A 25,831-nucleotide genomic window follows, 5' to 3' on the forward strand; every position below is an offset into this window, starting at 1 on the left:
TGAATGATGAAGAAGTTAATATCTACGCATGTCAATATTTTAACTGTATTAGGATTTTAGTCCAATATAAATTTTCATGATAGGCAGGAGTTTGGAAAATGATTGTTTTATGACAGATGTTTCTTTATATTGCTATTTAAGTAGCCAATTGGAATGGAACATCATGTAAGTTGATATTATGTTAGGCCAACGGTTTCAATGGTTGAGTGTTCTGAGTGGCGCGTTTATTATCTGGAAAGCGATAGCCTGGAGTCATAAATATCAGGGAACCGCTCCAGAGAGAACGGATCAATAAGAAAATACTCTTGAATTGAAGACGATAACGCAATTATAATATCTTAACAGTGCATATTAAAAAGAATATTATAAAATGTTTTCTAACTGTGTGGTATTGGTTAAACCTTTTGAGGAAAATAAAGAGTACAACAAAGAAATGCTAATTTTCCACAATAAAAATTCCTTTGACACATAAAAAATTCATTGTAGTGTGTTTATGATTTAAAATAAATTTAGACATACTAGTATGCACAAGGGGGCAATTTGTCAGGCCAAAATATTATTTTTGAAAATGTTGAATTTATTGTTAATTAAATAAATTTACCCCTTTCCTAAAAATATCACAGCTAACAGCTAAGCATTCACGATACAAATATTTACTTTTTCAAGTTCAAGTTCAAAACTCTTTATTCAAGTCAACATTTTTAGTACATAGATCTCACAAATCCCAATGCGCCTCACAGGGCGCATGCGGGAAAAGTTGTTGACAGTTAACATGTTACAAGCATTGAAACATTTTGCAGTCGTCCATTTTTATCTCCCACCACCATTAACTTTTAATCCAATATTAAATAGAGACAATTCAAAAATTACACTTTTTTTAGCTTAATCATTATATCAAAACATTTTTGAGCAGAAAGCGACAATAAATAATAAACTGCTAACAAATAAAAACCTGTTTGCCATGGTAAGTAACAACAATTCTGGAACTATGCACTAGGATGATCTATAGATTTTTAAGCGGAAACAATAATATGAACTATAAATAATTAACAGTAAAAATAACAATAACATTGAAATAATAATAACAATTTCATTAATTATTGTATAAACTATGAAGTAGAAAAGGCCTATAACAAGAAATATACTATAAAGTAGAAAAGAACTATAACAATAAATAAACTATGAAGAATTAAAAATAAAATAATATAACTAAGCAATGTAACAAATAAACCTTATAATCTAAAAAACAGTATAAATTCAAATATTAGACCATAGACAATGGCAATGACTTCCCATCAGTTATATCAATATTTGGTGACATAATAGATACTATTATCATAAAATTTTGTATCGTATAATATTGCCTTCCTTAAGGGAGAGGCAATATCCACAGCACATTCATATATTGAAATCTGTGTCCATGGTGTCTGAATACAATATCATTAATTGTGGTAAGTGACTTTTTAAACTTAACAAAACAATGACTTTGCAGTTAACTTTGTGAATCACATTAAATAAGTAACCTAACATACTAAATAAATATAACATAACAAATAATAAATAGTGTAAAATAAAAAATAATAATATACAAATACTATATAACAAATAAATACTATGTAACAATTAAATACTATATAACAAATAAATACTATACAACAATTAAATACTATATAAACAAATAAATACTATGTAACAATTGAATACTATATAAAAAATAACTATAATATATAAATAAATATAATAAAACTTGTCTTTTTGTATGTTGATAACTTCTTCTTTAGTTATTATTTATTTTAAGAATATCTTGCCCAAATAATTAATTAATAGAAAAAAAATGAGGTATTATTAATCTATAGTGTACAATTTTGTATACAAGTTTTGTGTGCAATACGAAACAAAAATATTAGTGTTATTACTACTCTCTGGCTAGTGCCTAACCAAACTCTATAGAGTGACACAGACCATCATGAAACCATCAAGACCATCAAGTCAATAGCACATTTAGTTTTCGGAATATCGTTCGGAAAGATAGACAGAGAATCATAAATTAAGTTTTTCCAGCCCCTCGAGTTACAGGCTTCATTAATTTAGAACCAATAACAATAACAATATTCATTAATTTAATAAATTTCTAAGGTTTTAAATTTGTTTGAACTAAATTTTTGAATTGTACATAAACAATGGTACATAAATAAAATCTATCACTAAATCTTTAAAGCAGAAATGTGTGTCTTTCCGTTTGTTTCTCGGGGAGATCTATAGAACGGTAAATTTTAAATGTGGGAGGTTTATACAATCATATTTAGTATTATTGCCAGATTTAGGAACTACATTGGCTTTTTGTATCAATAAAAAAGGTCATGGATGTATTTAAATATAATATAAAACTATAGACTGTAAAAGATGATTCTACGAGTTTTACACTCCAGAAGCAAACCGATATGAACCTCTGGAAATTCGTCTGAGTCGTCCCGAATCTGCTTTGCCGGCCGAATCTCGGTAAACAATATAATATAATTTCATATTACTCTACATGTAATTCTTATAAAACATTTATCAAAGGTTTTAAATTCAATCCCATCCATCCCCATCAAACACAATACCATAATTTGCTGCTTTTATATTAAGGACGCTTTAATAAATCATTATTACCAGTTTTCCTTAAAAAAAATTGTCTCAATAAATATTATAGACTTGAAATTGTGCCATCCCTCCCACCATACAATAACATTCTCAAATCTGCTACTTACAAATTAAAAATAGTTTTAAAATATCATTTGACATACATGCTTGAGTCTTTCGCCTAGCTGACCATTATGACCCTGGCTTGTCACGTCACTTTACAGGAAAAGTCTTTTTTTTTTTCTTTTGCGCTCAGTGCAAGACACTGTCAATATTAGCACTATCAACAAAACATTTACTGTATTCTAGATTTAATGAAACTTTACAGTATAAAACATGTAAACAATAAAAACACAAACCACGAAATTCCTTGAAATGTAGTTAGATCGGGGTTTGACTTGGGATAATCACATCGACCACGCATGTACAGAAATTGCATAAGAAAATTTTGCTCTTCGCAACTTGGTCCAGTATTGCTCCATCGGAGTCTTGAAAACGGCATATTTTTGTCTTATCTATCCTCATCTAGGGTATGGAATTAAACTCTGGGTAGCTGTGCAAAACACAAGTTGGAACGGGTCTTCAGACTCCAAAAAAGAACTTTGAGAATGATTTTGGGTTTGAGAGCCAGAGAGTCATGTAGAGATGCGTTTAAGGAGGTCGGGTTACTAACTCTGTCTTGGTTCTATATTCTCAAGGTGATCCTTTACTCCAGATCAAAGGGGGCCCCAGTAAACGTTAATAAAATAATAATAATAATCTCTTTATTACATTATTTAAAAATGTTTTACATCGTATCGCAATAGTCAATAGTTCAAGTAAATTTACACGATTTATCCAAACACTAACGCAACCTCATATTCACAATTCACACAATCATTCAAGACACAATCGCATTGACCTCAGATCCAGCACTCTCAAATATCCCAGGGGCTTATCATGAATTTATGAACAGAGTAGAAAGCCTTGGACACCAAAAGGAGATTGAGACAACTTTTAAATTGATTGATCTGACACCAACTTCTTGCGGTAGATGTTGTGCTAATGTCAATCTGCGTTGATGAGTTCGGAAGTTGTCCCTGCCTCTAGTGTCATATCGATGAACGTCCCTGCCACGAATCAAGATGCACCTTGATCTGCAGTACATGATCATTTCAAAAATATAGAGACAGGGCAAAGTCAGCAATCTCAACTCTCTGAAAGATTCCCTCCGCGACTCTCTGTAAATCAAATTTTTGAATGATTCTGACAGCTTTTTTCTGGAGTCTAAAGACGCGCTCCATATTGTTTTTTGCATAACTTCCCCAAAGTATTATTCCATACGCAAAATGAGGATGGATTAGGCCATAGTAGGCCATTCTTAAAACTTCTGGGGAGCAAAATTTGGCTAGATTGCGCCGAGCATAAATAGTTGCCCCTCGGTTCGGGCCGGCAAAGGACGATTCAGAAGGCTGGTTTCAGGAAGGACTGCAATTGTTTAAGTTTGTCTTCTGTGTGAACAGAGCCCTTTCATAGTTCCGGGAGTTTAATATGGAAGTGATCGTCAATGTCTTTATAGTTATAACGAGAGATTAGCTACTGAGTAGTTGGTAGGTGTTCACATTATGTTCGATTGATTACGGTTTATTGCAAAAACTTATCTTGCAATTCTTTTCCCGTTCTTGATTTTAGAGGCATTAGTGATTTTAGTTCATCCTGCACAGTTGGTATGAATTCATAAACTAGGAAGGATGCGTTATATTTAAAAAGATTGCATTTACGTGTTAGGAAAATAATTCTTCTTTATCAAGATCCATTTTTGCACATATTTAATGTAATCGAGATTTGTAGTAGTATTTGGATAATATATAACTAAAAATGTAGTTATCTCAAGTAAATATTTTCCTCGTGAAAATGATTGTTTTTAACACTAAATATTAAACTTTGAATAAATCACTATTTACAAATAGTTCAAAAGATTTTACCAATGTGTGAATTCCTATATTTTAAAAATTATTAGAATAAAAGTACCAACTATGCCTACTCTCGAATAGCAATGAATTTTCTACAATTTGCGAGCGGATGTGACAAGTGTATCTTTAAAACATGTGACATTTGAGTCAAACAGCAAGAAGAAGTGAATAAATTCTTGATTTGCTCATTATTTTTAATTCTTCATGTTCAGTTCAAGATCCTTAAACCTTTTATCACCGGGTAAAAATATACATGATTATTAAGCATACATTCAGTATAACTACGTACCTGACTGAGCGAGTACAAAAAAACAAGGCGATCACAACATACGTAATTACTGCAGCTGTCGTCTGGTAGATGCAAAGATCCCAGTCGGCAAGACACATTTTAAATTGCGCAGTTATCTATCTAGTAGTTGTATACATAAATGGTCGGAAGATGCGGCTTTGCTATCGTCTGTTCAGTAAAGAATGACTATCAGTGCACTTTGCTATATCGGTTTGGTCAGCCATAAACTTACCGTCAATTGGTAAACACCATGGTTTTGATATCAAAAGGGGTTTTTTTGGTTATAGTTTAAGGGGAATTTATTTTTCATAAGGTTTCAATGTGTTATCAATGCAGCAGAGTACGGTGGCCCGAACTAGTTGTAGCGTTAGCGTATTCGTTGCCGGACCTAATACTTTCAAGTAATAATAGCGCAAAATCAATTCTCCTCTGTGACCGCTGCATCGTTTATTAGTACAATCGTTCTTCTCTATACCGAATTTCCTCCTTATTCTGTTTTATAAGATCCTCGTATTGATTAGTCACCTATATGAACGGACAGGATACGACTAGTAAGGGAAATACAATTGGTATGCAAGGCAAAATCTGCAAGGCCCCATGGCAAAATCTGACTCAGATGCGTGGCCAACTAGCGTTACTTCTTAAAGCAATGAAGTTATCTAGACGCAAATATAAATTAATGACGAAACTAAAGGCTCTTTATATATATTTTTTTCTAAAAGAGGGATTGGTACCCGATGAAAGTGACCTTTGAAAAAAGTAGCCGCGTTAAGTTTGCCCGCTATTTTATTTCAATAAGACAGTAGATATGTTTAAATTAGCTTCCATATTAGAGGCATTAGAGTCTATTGAACATATTAACGAAAAGGGGAAGGCTTTGTCCAGTTTGGAATGCCTATTATATTAAATTTGCGTTCTTGGAATACTGATCTGGAACAACCATCATACGATAAACAAACTATAAGGCTAAACGTAGCGACAGTAGTTTCAAACTGAGGCATCGCCGGGTTGATCTCATTTCGTGAAAATTTAGACTAACAACGTGGCTGATTGTGCATGTACCTTTTACATCAATGGTTTGAATTTTAATTAGAGCGCGTTTGTGGTTATTTCAACCAAAATGCCAAGTTAGTTACAACAGGCCGACGACGAAACCGGCCCTTCTGAACCGGGCGGTGTGGCTCGCCTGGGTTGACCATTCAGGGTTGTGTGTTGTGAGTCCTATTTTAAATCGATACTCCGAGCGCCGCGGGGACTACCTGCCCGGACTGACCTGACTTGCAAAGAGTCCCAAGTATCAGGAAGTCCTTCTAGAAAGACACACTAAGGTAAATATTTTTGAATTAAGGACAAGTCTGCAATTTCAAATATCACAGCAAGACAGATTATAAAGTATAATTAAATTACATTCTAATCAATATAGGTTACAATTTTTTCGGCATGCTATTAATACGAAGGCATTATAAAGGATATATTTACTGTATATACAACTGCAAACATTTTTAGACAAGCAATCAGTAATTGTATGTGTTTCCGCCGCTGGTGGTTGACCTCCATTGTCTAGGTTTGGGGTCCACACACAAAGTGTGACACAAACACGTTGTAGCTATAGGGAAATAACCACCATAAAATTTAACGCTCATATACGAATATAAATGGACAAAAATTCTATTTACTTTGTTGACGATTTTAATTTCAATATTCTAATTATGCCACAGACTCTAATGTCATATTAGAAAGGTACTCTTTTTATTTACAGTTTTAGACAAACTATTAGTCATCAAACTGAGATCTGACACTAAGATAGATCTGAGATGATAGTGTATTTCCTCCCCAGGCACGGAATATACAACATTTTTGTAAATCTGTCTCGTAGCAAATTAGAATTTTATTTTTAGTTTCTTAGAAATAAATACGTTGATACGCTGAAAAAGTAAAGCTGATAGTTTTTAGTAAGAAAACTAACGAAAAACAATGCATAATAAAAATTGGAGTAGAGTGTTCTCGATCTATTGATGTTAGATCGTTAGAGAAATCGTTAAATCGTTAATATGTCTTTAAAACTATTAGAGACTATTTAAACAAAGCTCACTTATCACTTTGTAAGAAGATAATTTTGTTTAATATATTTTTTAATTAATAGACAAAAACTTCAAGATACTTTATATCTTACATTTTAATGGCCCAATAGAATTAATAGTTATTTTCAGTTAAAGAAGTTTTAACTAACATATAGTAGATTTTGACAGGTGGGAACCTTTTTGAGTGCGACTTGGAAAATTGTTACTAATTCATAATCTTCGTGACATAAACGTGAGATGAAAGAATTGAAACTCAACGAATTTATCTCGCACGATCTTAAAGAAATTTCTATAGTAAAACTATAATACTAACTTTACGGACTGCTCGGCTACATATAATTCGAATTACCTTTATTCCAGTAAACGTTTCATTTCATTTAATTTATTATTTTCCAAACAATACATACATACATTTGACTTACAGAAATTGTAAAATGATAATCGTACTGCAATAATTCCTGCAGAGACTCCACGTCGTTATTTTTAACTCCAGTAATTTCCAGTTTTCTAATGAGATTTCTTCTATTAACGGAATCGAAAACCTTAGCTTGGTCTAGGAATGTCACTATAACGTGTTTTTTTATGTATGTGAAATTAACTTAGTAGCGTCAATTAAAGCATCGGATGTACTTTTTTCTTTTCTAAAACCATAATGTTCGTTAGCTACAATGTGAAATTGCTTTAGGTAACTCGGTAACTGAATGTTTACACATTTCTCGAGAATCTTATCTATTGATGTCAAAAGTGACATTGGTTTAAAGTTACTGTGTTGTGATTTTAGACCAGACTTAGAGATAAACAGGTCAGTCTTATAGTATTCAATCTAGATCTTTTAACTGTCATATTATAATACGAGTATATTTAGTTAATTTTAGTGATTTATCCTCATTTAAACTAGGAAGTTCAGACATGGGGGAAATATTTGATCTGAACATAATTTCATTCTCAAGGTACTATAAAACAATACGGATATTTGTTCACGTAGGTCTTCTTGCAAACCACTGTTTAGATAAAGAAATATTTGTAACTAAATCCTATGATTTGTTTCATTAGCCCATAGGAACCTTAGTTTTTTTATAGTTGTGGCAGCGAAAATTTCCTCTTGCCAATGGCACAGTGTAGCGGTACGGGATCAAGCAACGCCGAGCGTGGCAGCTGTTTGGATGGGTAACCGCTGTTTTAAAATTGGTTATAGCAAAAATTTAAAAATATGATTGTGCTCTTATACCATAATTCAATAGCTAAAAACCGTAAAAAAACAATATAATTCTTTGGGTAAATTTTGGATTGCCACTGAAAGAAATGTAAACAGTATTCAATACGTAACTTAGTAGTTATCAGAGGCGTAAAGAATAAAAATATCAATTTAAGAACGGCCAGTAAGAAGATATATTTTATATGTTATCACATTCATTACTCTAGATAAATTTAATGAATGTTTCTGTTAATAATAAACGTACTTGGGAAGTCCGCCCAAAATCATGATCATTACTTTACCCTGTATAAAACCGGATTGCAATTCCAAGTTTGAAAGTGATTGGGAAAATGCCCTCATTAATACTCTGATTTATTATATGAAGCTAGGGAAAAATTAAATAGGCCAAATGAATTTGAAGGAATTAGGCCAGAATGTTAATTCTGCCAGGAACCGAGCCTCCCTTCATATCCGTGACAACGTGCTGGAGTTCGGGGCCCGTTATAGATTGTAGCCGGAAGTAAGCGTCCACCAGGTACTCAGTATCGTCGTGACGACCCAGGTTACAGGAAAAACCGGGCTAGGCTGTCCCCGACGTTCGCGTAATGTTTCTTAAACAAATCTGCTTCAACTTTTACATCGTAGAGTTTTAACCTTTCGTTGACCCTTGATTGAAGTGATCAATTAATTGGAATCCTTTCTTTATCTTTGTTTATATCCATAGCTTTTAAAATATTTTACCACGTATTTTAATTTTTCGAGTCATTGATGTTATTACACTAATTTCCTAAATTTTTTGAGTAACAAATTTTTTTGTTAAAACGTCAGGACCATTTGAAAATGGGTTTTCAAAGCAGTGTCGAAAGGTTGTCTTTACAAACGGTAGCTCATCTAATTTCTGGTCTAGATTGATCTGATCAAACCGATAATTATCCAAGGTATTTCATATGGTTAATTTTGTATGGAAATTGTGATATCTTCGTTCACAATATGATAATATTCTGAAGCTGCTTGACGTAAGTTTCACAACTTGATTCGGGCAATCTGTACCAGAGATAAGATGGAACGTCAAGTTAATTGTTCTTATGTTTAAACAAAATCTGACCTGGATTTTTGACCAAACTTGGTTGAAACAAGGCAACGGAAAAATAATGATTTGTCATTTCTGATTGAATTACTGTGGATTAGACTGAATTTGCGTTTTTTATGTTCATAAATATATGATTTATATCATTAGAAAACTTTGAAACACTAGTAGATACATTGATACAACTTACATAACAGGGTATCAAGTTATCTTTGAGAGAGCTTATCTGTTAAAATACAAAAATTTATGTCTCTAACCAGTCACTGCGACTCCATCCAACCCGGTGCCTACCGTCAAGATAAAACCCAAGGTCGCCGGACGGACTCATGTACAGTGCAAGCAGCAATAGCTGCTCACCACCAAACTTTAAGTCCACTCTAGTACACGTGCTCCATGCAAATTCACTTCTTCCGAACACGCAAACATATTAATTCACAAACACAATCACACCGTTGTTCTGGTTCTTACTACAAGTATTACCAATCACATCATATCCATTCATACTCACATGCGGAATATCTCTCATCCAGCTAAGTACCTGTTAAAACGATAATGCCAAATTTGTTGTTAAATCTATTAAGAACAATCATTAACTCGTTTTCATTATATTATACGTATTAATATTAATTTAAACTGAGAATTGTTAAGGACTTTCTCAATTCTACAGTTTGAGAAAATCTTAAAGGTTCCCGCCCACCTCTTTGTTTATGCATGCATTCATAACTCTATTAGATATCTCATCCAAAACATCATCCTCTGAGCTGTAAAATGTAACTTAACAGCCAACGTTTTTCGTTCTGATACTTAAACACACAGAAAATAACCAAGACCTTAAAAATGTAAAGTGAGTTAGTTATGTGTGGTCCAAATACAAAACTGACATTGTATTGTATTTTGATAATTTGTATTGTCTTTGCGGTATTGGTTAGTTCGGTGATAAAAGTACCCTATTTAAAATTCCGATCATCGATTCAAATATTATACACCTGTCTAAATCTTAATAGTAACTCACATGTTTAGCTTATAGTGTGGATTCAACTGTCTATTTATCATCGGAAATAAATTTTTTAACATGTTCATATGATAAAAGGTTCTAACATTTATAAGAAATATATGTATGAATATAACAATAGGTGTATAAAATAAGGAAACTGAAATAAAATAAGTTTACAAGTATATATTTAGTAGTTCCGCACTCAAATTGTTGGGAATAGAGTGAATAATTGTTAGAAATTAAAATCAGGCGATCAGCATACCTGATTTAATGTACCTGAACTCGTTTTCTATACATGAAAAATTAAAAGTGAAATAACAAACATTGAAAAAATAATTTTTGAAAGCAAAACTAACTTTTAGGCTCTATAAAATGAAAATTAGAGTCTTCGAATCTGTACGTATTAATATCCTACTGATAATCAAAGTATACTGTCAAGAAAGTACACGCGAGCGCGGCACGGGCACAGACGGAATTTTGCAAGGTTTTACGTCACAGTTTTGTTAGAATTAGTTACTGAAGAACACTTTTAAATTACCGATGCGAATAACGCCTTACAGTGAGTTGGAGTTTATTTCTCTGTAAGTTTTAGCCCTAAACCTAGTCACAAAAATAACAAGGTTAGACTTGTAATACAACTGTGCAACTACGTTTTGGACACAACTACAGAGCGACGAGCCGTATGAACAAGAAGTAACTACCACATCTTGTCTACCTGCGTGGCAGTAACAGTAGGGTCTCGGCACTGCAACTCAGTACACATTGGTTCGATTCCCACAGAAGTACTTTTTTGCTGTGGAGAAACTGTTTTTATTGTTAATATAGTAAGTTTTATTTGTTATTAATTTATTACTTAGATTCTTTTAATAATCTTGACTTGTAATTTTATCTATTTATTTATTTATTCATTAATTTATTATTGACAAAAATATGCAATTTACAAAAGAAAAAACTAAAACCGGGAAACCCTGTATTCTTTTTAACAATTTTAAATACAGACAACATAGAATTTTTAAAAATGAAGACATATCTTAGCGATGTCTCGGAAAAAATTTGCAGCGCATCGATTAAAACTGATCCAAATATAACGGCACTGACTGTTTGCAATAAGTCTGGAATAAGTCACCATGCGTTCGCTTTTGTCACCGCTAACACCCAGTCACCACGCGTTCGCTTTTGTCACCGCTGTCCAGGACTCAGTCTGCGACCGACGCTACTTCACCTACTCCGCCTGCCTGCTCCACGCCTGGGCCGGACCCTGCGCTGAGCGCCACTCCAACCAGATCCTCCACATCGATTGGTTCACCGGCGGGCGAGACTACTGGCGTTCCACACGGCTACGGGAATGAATCCGACCCCTGCCGCTGCAACAAAACCTGACCTGCTCGCTACTACAAACTCACTCGAAGTGCCTACGCCTGCCGCCTCGTCGGGAGCCTCTGATGCTGACAAACTTAAGTCAGAAAACTGTAGATTAAAGGAGCAGATAAGGCAGCTCAATGTTGAACTGATGAGGGTTGTCGATCATTCCATTCAATCGGACACAAGGCTTCTTCAGTATACAAATGACATTTTCGTTGCGAGATCTTCGCTGTCCGGAGTATCAGCGGGAGCTTCTGTAAGAGACTGCGCTGTTCAGTGCGAGCCACCGGTGACCACCTGCTGTCAGCTCGCACAGTGCTCCGAGATTCGGGACCACCAATCTGAGGACAACTATTCAGGTACTCGTGGCAGAGATTGAATGTCTACGGGCCGAGAGGGGGGTCCGGGCGTGTTCCTGCGGCTACTCTCAGGAGACGGGTGATTGGATTGTCTGTCAAAATAAAAAATATGTTCCTATTACGACCAGGAATAGATTTGAACCTCTCAAAAATACAAACGAGAAACCACCCATTTTCAAAACCATCGCAACCACTAATGCAGCTCAACAACAAATCTCCGTACAATAACCTGCAACAATAGTAAACCATCCGGCCAACACCCTCCTGGTAGAAGGCCAAAATTGAAAGGCCAAATTAAAAGACAGTTGCTTTCCTTCAGGAATGTTTTGATTGAGGGTTACAGTCATGCCCGGTTCCTGGCCGGCATGGTGCAGCGCCGGCTACCAAAGTGACTGGCATATGTAAACCCGGGGACAAACTCCTGAATGTAACGTACAGCGGCCCCTCGCCTCCTTCTAGCTGCTTAATCCTGCTCGCCAGAACCAACGACATCGCTGCCGGTGAGTCACACAACATCTATAATCGCCTGGAAGAAAGAGTCACCGCTCGACTGAGTTCGGCCGATGTCATCTTGGCAACGATCCCTTATCTTCACGATCTGCTCGTTAGCCATCCTGTGAACCAACGGACCATTCTCGCCAACTGCTACATAGAGGAGCTATGCGTGAGACACTCAAACCTCAATGATATCGGAAGAAACTGGTTCACACGGATGGCATGCATCTGCGATTGTTGGGCCGAAATGATAGTGGAAGGCTTGGTTGCTGCTGTCGGACCGCCTGCTGCGCCTGAGTGTTCTCTAACACTGCCCAGTGCCAGCTGCCTCACCTGCAGCTGCTGATACCTGTGAGTCGTCTGCCAGTCCGGCCGAGAACCGTCTCATGCAGCATGACACTTATGACGACGTCATCAAAGCTACTTCGCCTGTAAAACCAGACGAAAACAATATACGCTTTCCTGTAAAAAAAACGAAGAGCCTATGATGAATGTAAAATGAAAGAGGTGTATCAGATCTTGTATTTTATTGAGAACATCAAAATTCATCAAAATTGTTAAACACGTTTTCAGACACAACTCAAAATTTTCATCAAATTTCGAAATTCAAAATTCACCTAAACGCTTAATCCGCTGCCAATAAGTTAAAATAGTTGGACCTCATGTGCGATGAGCGAAAACCTGATATTATTGTCATATCGGAACACTGTTTTACAACCGAAACATCAGCATTTAAAAAAATACAAAACTATGAATTGGCACATATTTTCCTTCGTTCCAATTTTAAGGGAGGTGGTGTGGCAATCTTTGTAAAAATCCCCTTAAAATTTGAAAAAATTAAAGTCATTCATACTCTGGAATTTGATTTTGAGGCTGCTGGTATTAAAATCAATTTAAATTCGTACAAAAAAGTTAATATTGTTGGAATATACCGTCCAAACAACAACCGAAGTGTTATCCTTTTTTGGAACACTAGAGAGCCTGCTAACCAATTTTCTTTTTCAAACAATAAACTATTTCTCTTAATTGGCGATTTAAATATAAACTTACTGGACCACACCGACCCCCACTCCCGACGGCTGCGTGATATTCTTCAATCTTTTGGTCTAAATTGGTCAGTGAACTCTCCTACACGAGTATGTGCCATTGACAACGTTATCACCAACAACCCGATAGTTGACGATGTCGTGTTCAATCCTGCCATCTCTGATCACTTCGCTCAGGAGGTTGTGATTATTGGACTTGATCCGGTGACTGGGTTTGCAGAAATTACGGTCACAAGAGCTTTAAACCCTCAAAATATTAACGAGTTAATTTATCACCTTAAGCGAGAAAGTTGAAATTTTTTAAATAACACTCAGTGTCCAAATAAAATGTACAATGCTTTTAATGAACGCTTTCTCTATTATTTAAATATTTCATGTCCTTGCAGAAAATTCAGTGTGCGCAGTGAGCGACATAAGAATACTTGGATTACACAAGGCATTCTCACATCTCGTGAAAAACTTAAATTTTATCACTCATTAATACAAACAACGAAAATTTCCAAAGATTTTTAAAAAAATTATAGAAGAATACATAAGAAAGTTATAAAAGCTGCTAAAGCCTATGAATTAAACAAAATATTAAAGAATACCGAGAACTTTTCAAAACAGCATAGAAAATAGTTAATGAATCCATAAAACGAAAACATCCAATACAAAAATCAAAACAATGTTTTCTGCTCATTGAAAACCAACTTATAGATGACCCTCAAAAAATTTCTGACGAATTTAACAAGTATTTTGCCTCAGTTGGTTCGTGTGATGCGTGCTTCACTGAAACCCTCTCCCGCAATCTTGGTAGAGAACCGGTGTCGTCTATGATCTTGACCCCTGTCGATGAGGCTGAGATGGCTGGTATTGTGTAAAGACTAAATTGAAAGAAATCTTGTGACAACAGTGGTATGTCCATGAGGCTAGTCAAAAAATGTTCCCAGCATATCTTGACTCCACTAAAAAAGTGGTAAACTCCTCATTTCAATCTGGAGTTTACCCGGATGATTTGAAAACAGCAAATATTGCCCCGATTTTTAAGGAAGAAGATCCTCATCAAACCAAAAATTACCGCCCAATCGCAATCTTGCCAATTTTCAGCAAAATCTTTGAAAAGGCATTTTTGAATCAACTACAACGCTTTCTAAGGCTTTTGACATGTGTTAGACTGTTCCACATCAGTTAGAAACATGTGGAATACGGGGTCTGCCACACACGTGGATCTCGACCTACTTGAAGGATAGATACCAGTGCGTGCAGATCTCAAATGCCATGTCAGAAAAATTTAAAATGGCATATGGCGTCCCTCTGGGATCGATCGTTGGGCCAGTGCTTTTTACTATTTACGTTAACAATTTGAACTCATCGATCCAGAATGGAAAGTTGATTCAATATGCTGACGATGCGACTCTCTGCATTACTGCAAATTCTGTGCAGAAGCTTGAATTAATTCATTTGTCACAGTGAATACATGCATCCAATTTTTTCTAAAATCAATTTGAAAACAAACAGCTCAAAATCAAACACAATTGGTTTTTGCCTGAGACAGCGTGAAGGTAGTGCACGACCTGCTGTCCTGGTAGATTGCAAACTCTTAGAGGAATCTGACTCCATCAAATTCCTAGGGATGTTCCTAGATCAAGGTCTGAACTGGAAAGTGTTGAAAGTGTTTGTTCCAGAGTAACTTCAGGTTTGTATGCTTTACGGAATCTGTCAAAACACTGTTCTCACGACATCCTGAGAATAGCTTATTTTGCCCTTGTTTATCCGCACCTTGCATATGGAGTAAGACTCTGGGGCAGCTGTGCAAACAACAAACTAGAAAGAGTGTTTCGCCTTCAAAATAAAGCTGAACGAATCATTTCAAAACTAAAAAGAAGAGAGTCGTGCAGGGATGCCTTCAGGGAGCTGGGTTTACTGACCTTGCCCTGCCTCCACATCTTCGAGGTGGCTGTGTTCTGTAATAGCACATTGGCACAGGGAAGGAACACTCACCAGTATGAGACAAGAGGAGGGACAACTATCGCAGTCAACCACATCGAACGGTGGCGTCTCATAATGTGCCATCGCAGGCTGGTGTTGGGTAGATTAATAGGCTCCCTGAGGATCTTAAAACATTGGCAGTACCAAAAAATTTAAATCTCGTCTTCAACGCCTATTGGTGTTAGGTGCTTTTGACACAGTATGTGAGTTCATGGAAAGCCGCCTGGGAATAGAAAATTAAAATAGAAACACGTTTTAACAGGATCTGATATAGGCATTGCCTGTTTGTCTGGATAAAGAACTTTTTGTATATATAATTGTGTGTGAATGAGTAAATAGGCTAATACATTGGCTAATACAGACTGCTTCTATACAATATTGTATGCTGTTAAGAGGCAATAAAGACTGATTTGATTTGATTTGAGAAAGCACTTTATTCAACGTTCGACAGTATGCCCTGTACAGAAACCCGGCAAATCTTGGTCCGAGAATGGTGGGGGATTTCCCCTCATTCGAGTATTTAGTTCGTTATACTCACGCTAGGCGAGCTACTGCACAATCAAATGAACTTTACAGGCAAGCAGCACTTCTTGGTCCAGGATGTTACACGCTCTATACAGAGCCTCGTAACTTGCGGGTCCGGACCAACATGTTCAAGGCCCGGACCAGCATGAGGCGCGATGACCAACAAGGTACGCACGATTTACGCTCCTGGACCAGCAAGTGCTGAGGTTCTAAACATATATATATATATATATATATATATATATTATATATATTATATATATATATATATATGTGTGTGTGTGTGTGTGTGTGTGTGTGTGTGTATTTTACTAAATACAATTATTTACAAAAGTATGCAGAGTAAACTTTTTATTTCAGATTTTTCTATTTCTGGACAATAATAATAAAATGTTTTTCCACATAAATTTGGAATTATTTAGCTAACAAAACATTCATTGTTAAGATAATTATTAAAAAATATCGTACATTATTTTCATAAAGTTCATTTTACTTACCAATATTTTGCAAACTCTAACATTGTCAACGTTGAAACTTGTTATTTCAGGCAAAACAGACACTGTAACATCAAATTTATCATAAATAAAATCACTCAAAAGATCAAAATATTTTTTTTTTTAATTATTGATCATTGACTTGCCACATACGATATAATATATAGACTGGTAACCCAAAAGATACCCGGCAATAATGGAACAATCTTCAGGCGTAGCCATCAAAGTAAAAATTTAATTAACTCTTTCTCTCATTTACATTTGGAATTATATAATTAAGAGGTACAGAGCTTAGCATTCAGGATATCTTAAAAAGTTTCTGATAACTACTAAAATTATATAACATTTTGACAGTTCTTTTCTGTCAGTCAATCACTCTTTCATATGCTCCTTGGTATTGTTAGAATTAGGAACAAAGTTCTTTCCCTTGCCTCGTTTTACCAGTCTTTCAGTGATAATTGATACTCCTGAAGTTTGAGCAGTTCTTGCACTGTTCAACAGGTAGATTTCCTCTCCAGTCTTATTGTAAATTTTTAGTTTTTAATGTTAATAGGACACATTACATTTCTAACTATTAAATAATTGGTATATTAACACAAATTTGATGCAATAACAATATGAATAAAAATATTAAAGTATCACATTCATTGAATGAATTTTGAAAACGTTGACTGAAATTAATTGTTATTGTAACCAATATATGTAAGCACCACAAATTGTTTACAATAGAATGACAACAGCCTAGGATAGTAGCATATCACTTGTGTGCGATATGGTGTGCTACCCCACCCAGCACAGCTCAATCAGTTTGAAATGTAACTGTAGCCATATCTCCTGATAGAATGTAAGGACTGAAAACTAATTACAATGTTAAACGTGAACTAAAAATTAAAGAAACTCACATTAGATAGATTTATTTAGAGTATTTAAATTTATTTACTTCTTAAATAGCATAAACTTATTTCGATACACAAACTTTACAAGCAAATCAAAAATATTAACAATAAAAAATAGTTTAGAAACATGGAGGATATTTTCGATGTACTACTTTCTGTGAAGACCAGATAATAAGTCTTATGCTAAGATTTTAAACTCAAACTAAAATATTTATATTTTTTGCACTAGATATTAATATTTAAAATCTCAGTATGTTTATACTTACCACAGGCTTTGGTAATTATTTCTGTTAAAAAGTCCTCATTTCCATACTGTTTACTCATTATAGCTGTTTTGATTCCTTTCTTCACTTCAGCTTCGTTTTTAATATCTTTGACCTCATAACACACCAAAGTGGGAAGTATTTCTAAAGCTTTAGACAAAGCTTTCTCATATCCCTCAACAATTTCTGTGGGAGTGAGACCCTGGAAAAAAGATTTAGGTATTTACAACTCATATTAATGAATTATAACACAATACGTGTTTTACATGATCCAGAAGATCAATGCATCATTCAGATAAAGCAGTAATTGACAAAAATAAATCAGTAAAGGTATATAAATCATTATTAATTGAAATTTTACTGTACTAAAGATCTTACAAAGAATTTTTATTGGCTTCAGATCATTTTTATGCAATATACAATCTTTTTTTATTGGTCAATGGCATTCAGTTGTCAAGAAAGTGTAAAATTGAATAACCTCACCACCAGACAAGCTCTGTAAGTTGATAGGATCCAAATATAAAAATATCTTCAATTAATTTACTCTAGGGGGAATACAGCTGTGTGTGAGACCAGAGAAGACAAAGTTTTACAGTCATATGTAAAAACATCAGTATATGTATAATCATCAGTAAGCATGGAAAATAAATGTTAGCAGAGCCTAGTCCATGCGTGCAGAAAAGCACACAGCTCTCCCATGATATGCCTTCTACTGTACATCAAAGATATAAATAACTTCACTCATCATCAAATGCTGTAACATATTGACGGAACATGATCTTCCTTGTTATGTTCTAGTTGACACCAACAGTGTTGTTCATGTTAAGTTAGACTGATTTGTTTGTTTTACCCTTCTAAGAGCAGATAAAAAAATTATACTATAAAGTTTTATATAATAATTTTTATATACAAAGAATTTATAATTATTGAAATAATTTTTTATACAGTTAAATTTATTCTGAATATTCAATTAAAATTTCAAAATGTATTTTTTGTGAAAAAGAAGTAAAATTAGAAATATTTAATGTGAAATATATTATGAAATTTCAATTAATTCCTTTATTACTACTAATTTTCATACAAAATAAGAGAAATACAACCAATTAATTACAAAATACACAGCATTGCATTAGCATCATAGATGACAATGACAACAATAACAGATTTCTATTGCAACTTTTGTGAAGTCATAGGTATCTAAACGTTGTCAAAATGACAACAATGAGTCAAAATAGTATTTTGGTTCAATAACTTGTGTACTTTAAGAAAAGTTTAGTTTTAAATTTTGGCTGAATGTAGATGTAAGAATTGAAGTGGCAGTATACTGCTGCTTAAGTATTTTTCTGTAGTTTTTCAAGCAGCATTAAACTATTGCTCATTTTTACATAAGTTACATGAACAGATGTACACTAGGATTAATTGTATCCTAGTGCTGATATTGGTTATTATACTACTGTTGCTTTACTTTACAATGAGTAAGCGAAATTTTAAGATCTATAACTTACATCGAATATATAAATTTTATAAATTAACATAATCGAGTTTATAAATAACCTAAAAATATTCTGTGGCAAAAAATTAACGAACGTAATATTTACTCGTATATAAAAAATATTTGTAAGTATAACAATACAAATTATAAATTATAACAAAAAATTTCTTAATACAATTTATAAACTTTTGTTATTTATCGACATCGCCACATAGAGAAAAACAAAAAATATAAAACTACTCTCTTGTAGGCTGTACTCAAACAACAGATAGTGTGTATAGAATTAGTGTAACTCTGTTTATTATACTAAGTATAATTCCATATACATTTACCAACATCCAGAATAAATTGTACAATATTAAATTGTATTATTTTCAGTCAGCATTGCACTGTAATAAATCACGGGCAATGATTTTAGTACTAATTGATTGAAAAACTACTAGTACTAGTTTTATAATGAAAAATCAAATTGGCCATATTAACCTTCTCCCGTACAAGAGGGCCAAATCAACACGCTGCATCTCAAATTGGCCCGCCATTCATAACTACGCAATATGTTAGTTCCTTGACAAGTGCTGTTCTCTAGATGTACGAGGGTAATTCGGAAAGTAAGGTCCGATTCGCGTTCCAGACAAACAGTAAGCGAGCAGCGAAATGCGCATGCGCCCTGACTCCCGACATGCATTGCGCGCAGAACGACGTCATTTGCAGTGAAATCGTTGTAGTCTGCTGTTTTCTGTGGCTTTTTAAAATGTTTAAAACTATTGAACGTCCCACCGACTGTGAAATACGGTCTGTGATACAGTTTTTGACAGCAAAGAACGTTTCACCAGCGGATATTCATCGACAGATAAATGAAGTGTACGGTCCAAATGCAATGAGTGACAGCAAAGTGCGGAAGTGGGTGAGAGGTTTTAAAGATAGACGGGAAAATGCCCATGACGAACCACGATCTGGTCGGCCGTCAGTGATCACCGAAGATTTGGTGAAAACCGTTGATGAAAACATTTGTGAAGATCGGCGATTCACTGTTTCTTCATTAGCAATAGAATTTCCAAACGTGAGCACATTGTTTAAAATTGTTTCTGAAATTTTGAATTTTCGCAAATTTTGCTCACGTGGGGTTCCCAGGCAGCTTACTGAGGAACATAAAAAAAGAAGAATGGGTATTGCTCTTGAATTTTTGATCCAATATCATCAGGAAGGTGATAACCTTTTAGACCACATTGTGATGGGTGACGAGACATGGGTTTCCCACATAACCCCAGAAACGAAACGCCAGTCGATGGAGTGGTGTCACATGACGTCACCGGTTAAAGTGGTTAACAAGACTGGTTATCGTCGCAGGCGGCCGACGTCTATGACACCGGGATTCAAAAACTTGTAGATCGTTATGACAAGTGTTTGAACAAAAGTGGAAATTATGTAGAAAAATAGTGATCAATGTCAGGAATCAAATAAAACAAGTTTTTTGAAAAAATCTGTTGTGGTTTTGTTTAAATAAAAAACGGACCTTACTTTCCGAATTACCCTCGTAATACTGAGAACTATTTTGACTAGTTGGTAGTTGCAGAACATTTCACTGTTCTTTTTAAAATTTTCTCTAGCTTGTTTACGTTTCCTGTACGTGGTTATTTGCAGTTACATTTTAGTATCGTCGCGAACATAGCGAGTTTAAGTCTTAACATTAGTAACAGAAAAATAGATCTTAAATTTATAGAATTAATCGGAACTGTTTGGTAGTAATGACTGAATTACTGTCATTACAAAAAAAAAAAAAAAAAAAAAAAAAAAAAAAAAAAAAAAAAAAAAAAAAAAAAAAAAAAAAAAAAAAAAAAAAAACAGTAGGTGATATGTCTGGAACCGAGTTGCAGAGTGATCCAAAAGGCTGAACTTGAATGAACTTCCTACTGATAATGGCAGGATTTTACATTTCTCAATGAAAGGTAGGTTTACTTGTCCATAAAGTTGAACAATTGAATTGAACTATAAAAACCCCAATTTGTATTTTTGCTACAAAATAAGTATTATAACTCAACAAACATTTATTTCAAATATGATGTCATACCATACTAAACTTAAAATTATTCTGATACATCGGCAATTCCACAGAAAAAAATATTGTTAGTTAATTTTTTAGTTGATATGGATTCAACATAAGTCAGTGTTATAAAGTATGCTGTTTAAAAACTATTTTACTTTGTATTTTTGCAACTTTAACATTAAAAATAAAAGTTACTTCACAAAATGGAGATGAAATAAACCTTCATAAATACTTTTAAAACGCATTTAGTACTTTAGTCAGTGCTTTAAAACAGTACTAAAAACATAATTTTAGCTTAAAAGTCAACTTTGAAATTAAGTAAAAAGTTAACCACTAAGGTTTTTACTTGAACGGCTCGATAAACAGGTCTCGCTAAGGGTGCATCAGCACTACTTAATGCGTACAGGTGAGGGTTAACTTGCAACTGGCCTTTTCTGCACAAATTACAGTTGATATGCCATGTCTTTTTGTTTAAGTTGAAAATTATATGCATAACGACCCACAAGCCCTTTAATCTGAGAGTGGTTCCAAAAGAGTACTGATGGTTATAGCCGTTTGATTCCAAAGGAGTAATGATGGTTTCAACCGTCTATCACAGGCTTGTTCAAATAGTATTACGGCTTCTTTGTTCTCCACTGGTATTCTTTCATATATACAATTTCTACTGTGAAATGTTAAAATTACTACTGTAAGGTTCTGGTTGCTAGTGACAGAATATATAATAACGGCTTGCTGCCAAATGTCCTGTAATTTTCTCCCTCCAAGTCAATTTATAGGTTATATCGGTTCTTGCAATTCATTGATCATTGATGCAGTCTTATAGTAACAGAATAATAACCAAAGCTTTGCCTGTCACCAACTGACCTGACATTTTCTCATTATAGGCTATTCTCAGTTATTGCGCTGAATAGTGAAAAGAATGATGTAAAACCGTTTTATAAACACATTGGAAAAATGTGTGCTTATCTCAACAAAATAGTTTTAATGTGTAGCAGATGCAAATAATTAATTATATTGGCTTTTTTTAAGGTTTAAATACACTTAGAACAAATACTAAGTGTTAATATAATAAAGAATAAATAAAAAGTGTTAATTACTCTCTGAAGTCCATTAATGACAATTTTTCTTACTCTAGCATATCTTTGGTTGGTTTACGGTTATAGCTATCAGTACTCAACAGATTAAGAGAAGGAATTAGTTACAAAAAATAAAAAGATCCAACTCAAGCTACTTTTTATGAATATAACAGGGAACCATGCAATCTTACTCACCATTCTCAAAAGATCTTCAGCAGCTTCTAATAAAGCACCTGAAAATATAATGACAAAGTTTGTCCCATCACCAATCTCTTTCTCTTGCATTTCTGAAGCCATTATCATAAGTTTTGCTGCTGGGTGCTCCACCTAAAACAATACAATTGTTGTTAACTTATATAGTGCAATGACTCCACCAAGCAACATTGCAAGCAACCAATTTTGTAAAACTGAGATTTGAACAAAAGAACATTGTAAATGACACTCCAGCACATGAGTTACTTGGTAATTCAAAATATTGAGATTTGCAGCACTGACAGCTGGTTGAATGAATGGAAAATAGCTAGAACAACGTTGGAAGAGATAATATGTCAGTCAAGTGAGGTGTTGCACTTTCACCAGATGATTAAAAAAAATTAATACTGGTAGAAAAAGAAAAGTTAAAATATCTGACAGGAAAGGTAAGTCCTGGAAACAGTTTAGGGATGCAGAAAATCCATATCTGTCATAAGGAAAGCAGCCTATTACAAAAAAATGTCTACCAGAATAAATAAGAATAACATTGCAATCGACATATATTTATCTTTACAAGATATTTTTGTACAATATTTACCAGCAATCTTGTGTCTGCAAGTATTCAGTTGAAAATTTCAATTCCTCATTTAATGGTAACATAATAAAATTTCCACTTATATCTAACACCATTTTGACACAAATAAACAGGTTTATAAATAAATGCCATTATTTTACAGCAAAACCAGTTAAAGTAAGTTTTGATCGTTTCCTGAAAATGTTGTACTTTGTCACTTACAATGTTGGTGTTGTTTGGTGGAGCTAATCAATTATTAAACTAAAGTTTTATTTGATGATAAAACTTAACATCCAAGCTCCAAGCAGTGAAAAAACTTATTTAGAGAACAAGGAGAAAGGTTCTTATATATTACTGTATGAGTATCTATATACATAATTAATATACTTCAGGATTTTTGACCTGATCATCGTAAATCACTTAATTAATAAGCCTATACATAGCTAACCCTCCTACTGGCCAGTGACTTATTTTGAGTTCCTCTAGGCTCACTATGTAATGTCCAGTGATTCATTTTGAGTTGTTGTCATTGCTGCTTGCACCATCAATTGCAGGTTTAAACCTGACAAAAATGATATCTACGTGTTTCCAATTAACTAAACTATCCTAAAAAGGTGTTATTCATTACTTTTATTCTAAATTATAAGTCAGTCTTAGAAAGCAGACTGAGATCAGCATATCTTTGTCCAGCATTGACTATAAATGGTTGGCTATAAATGGTATAATTTCTCAGACCCTACAGACGTTACCTAGCATAATATAGGTCTAGTGTCTAGTTGAGGGTAGGCCTAAAAGGATTTAATTGGGCTTTACAGGAGTTCGGGCTTTACAAGAAAAAGCATTAGTTATTCAGATCATTAAGGGAAAACATGAAAATCTGACAGAAAGCATCATCCAGGACATCGGCTTGCCACCAATGGACCGCTGTGGGAAACCAATTCCTGACTGGTCCCATGCAGTGAACAAAAATTATTAGCAGAAAACCAAATAATAACAGGAGGAGGCCTCTCACGGGCTGAGCCATCTAGCCAATGAGAGACCCAGAACTACCAAGGGTGCGACACGATAGGGGAGGCTCTGCCTCCTCTGGGGAGGGAAGGCACCACCATAGAATATTACCAAAAGCTAGTCAAAACTGGGGAGTCCAAGCTCAGTTCAGCTTCTAGCTCTTGAGTTGTCTGATGCTTGGTCTTGGCTCTTAACCTTCTCTTATGGTTGGTTAAGTTATTATCCAAGTCTTGAAGTGCCAAAGTTATTGGTCATGATGCTATTAGGTCTAGTAGTTGGCGCTGGTTGGGTCTCAGCTCTAATATCTAACCAGTAGTGTATTTAGCTTTTGCCATTTGGATTAGTAATTGTCAAATGTATTTAGTTTTGTTTGATTTTCTAATTAATAATGATTCATTCAAGCATATTGGTTAGCCCACCTTTTCCTTATTAACTCTACAAGTTGTATCCCAACTATACCTAAGAAAGGTATTTAAATTTCTGACAAACTTTACTTTAGCAACTTATTAGGTAGTTGCATAATTAGCGCCAGCCACAAATTATAAGAAGGGTAAAACCATTCTTGACACCTGAAAATCTTGTTAGGTCTATCCTTTCAAATCTTCCATCGTTCACAATAAATTTCAAACAAAGAATTAATGTACTATTGGTAATATAACTAAATAGCTGGAAAAACATTTTAGTATAATTTTAATACATTTTAAAGTTAATTTATTTATTTTCTTGAACATTAATGACTTTACTGACAATTTCAAATGTTTGAAGTAAACAAAATTATAATTTATAAAAATAAAGAAAATGCTGCTCTAAATTATAATTCCCCACTTTCAAATCTAATAAAACTCACAAAATAAACTTAAAATTGTTGTTTAAAAAAGATTTTGATCTGTATAGTCTAAACTTAAATACACAAAATAGATTATATTATCAAACCATTATTCACACTGTTATTTACAATTACTGCTCTGAAATTTAAATTCATGTAGGTCACCAGTAATATATATAATATAAATGTTCATGATTAACTGCCGCTTTCCTGGATTCACGGTGACACCCAAGTACCAGGCGACACCCAAGTACCAGGCGACACCCAAGTCCAGTACCAGGCGACACCCAAGTACCAGGCTTAGTAACATATTAAGACCTCCCAGCACCGAGTACTTTTTTCCATTTTTAAGAGTTTTTGACATAACATGTTATTTAAAGTTTAAATAATAGAATGAACAGTTTAAAACTTCTTAATTAATGTTAATTTGTCAAATAATTACAACATATTACGTCCATCACATAACCATGAATAAACATCAGAAAACACCTCATAAAATATCAACGTAACCATTCCCTAGGCGGTTAAAAGGTTAAAACAAAAGCTAAATGATAGTACATTATTTAAATACTTGTACTAATTTACCTCCAGCTCCTTAATTATAGTAGCAGCATCATTTGTTACGAAAAGTTTCTCAATGTGGTTTATTATGATCTTGTTCATCCCATTGGGTCCATAAGCAGTTCGTACTGTTTCAGCGAACTGCTTACAAGCACTGATATTGCGAAATACAGCCTCTTCCAATCCAGAAAAATGCTGAAAAATAAGGTGATCTTAATAACAAACAAACAATTAATGCTTACCTTCCATACATAAATATTTGCTAGTTATCGAGTTTGTCCTTTAGGACATCTTCAAGCTATATTTGCTATTGCACTTGGCTGTTAATTGTCAAGATCTACATAAAACAATTATTATATTACTAGACTAAAAAAAGATGCTTCACGCACATCCTTGAGACACATTAGGCACCCCTAACAGTACGCAA

The 25,831-nt window shown here is 34.2% G+C and overlaps 1 protein-coding gene across 1 annotated transcript in view; it reads right to left on the bottom strand.

Annotated features, from left to right (window-relative positions):
• Positions 1 to 25,831, bottom strand: part of LOC124360435 (T-complex protein 1 subunit theta) — a 47,302-nt gene that overhangs the window by 15,198 nt on the left and 6,273 nt on the right. Inside the window, exons 2-5 of the mRNA XM_046814068.1 lie at positions 25,429 to 25,599; positions 22,439 to 22,570; positions 17,635 to 17,833; positions 16,476 to 16,537 (exon numbers count right to left, since the gene is read on the bottom strand). Coding sequence (XP_046670024.1) covers positions 16,476 to 16,537; positions 17,635 to 17,833; positions 22,439 to 22,570; positions 25,429 to 25,599 — 564 coding nt within the window. The remainder of the gene's footprint in view (positions 1 to 16,475; positions 16,538 to 17,634; positions 17,834 to 22,438; positions 22,571 to 25,428; positions 25,600 to 25,831) is intronic.

This window comes from Homalodisca vitripennis, chromosome 4, assembly GCF_021130785.1.
Source record: "Homalodisca vitripennis isolate AUS2020 chromosome 4, UT_GWSS_2.1, whole genome shotgun sequence".
NCBI lineage: Eukaryota > Metazoa > Arthropoda > Insecta > Hemiptera > Cicadellidae > Homalodisca > Homalodisca vitripennis.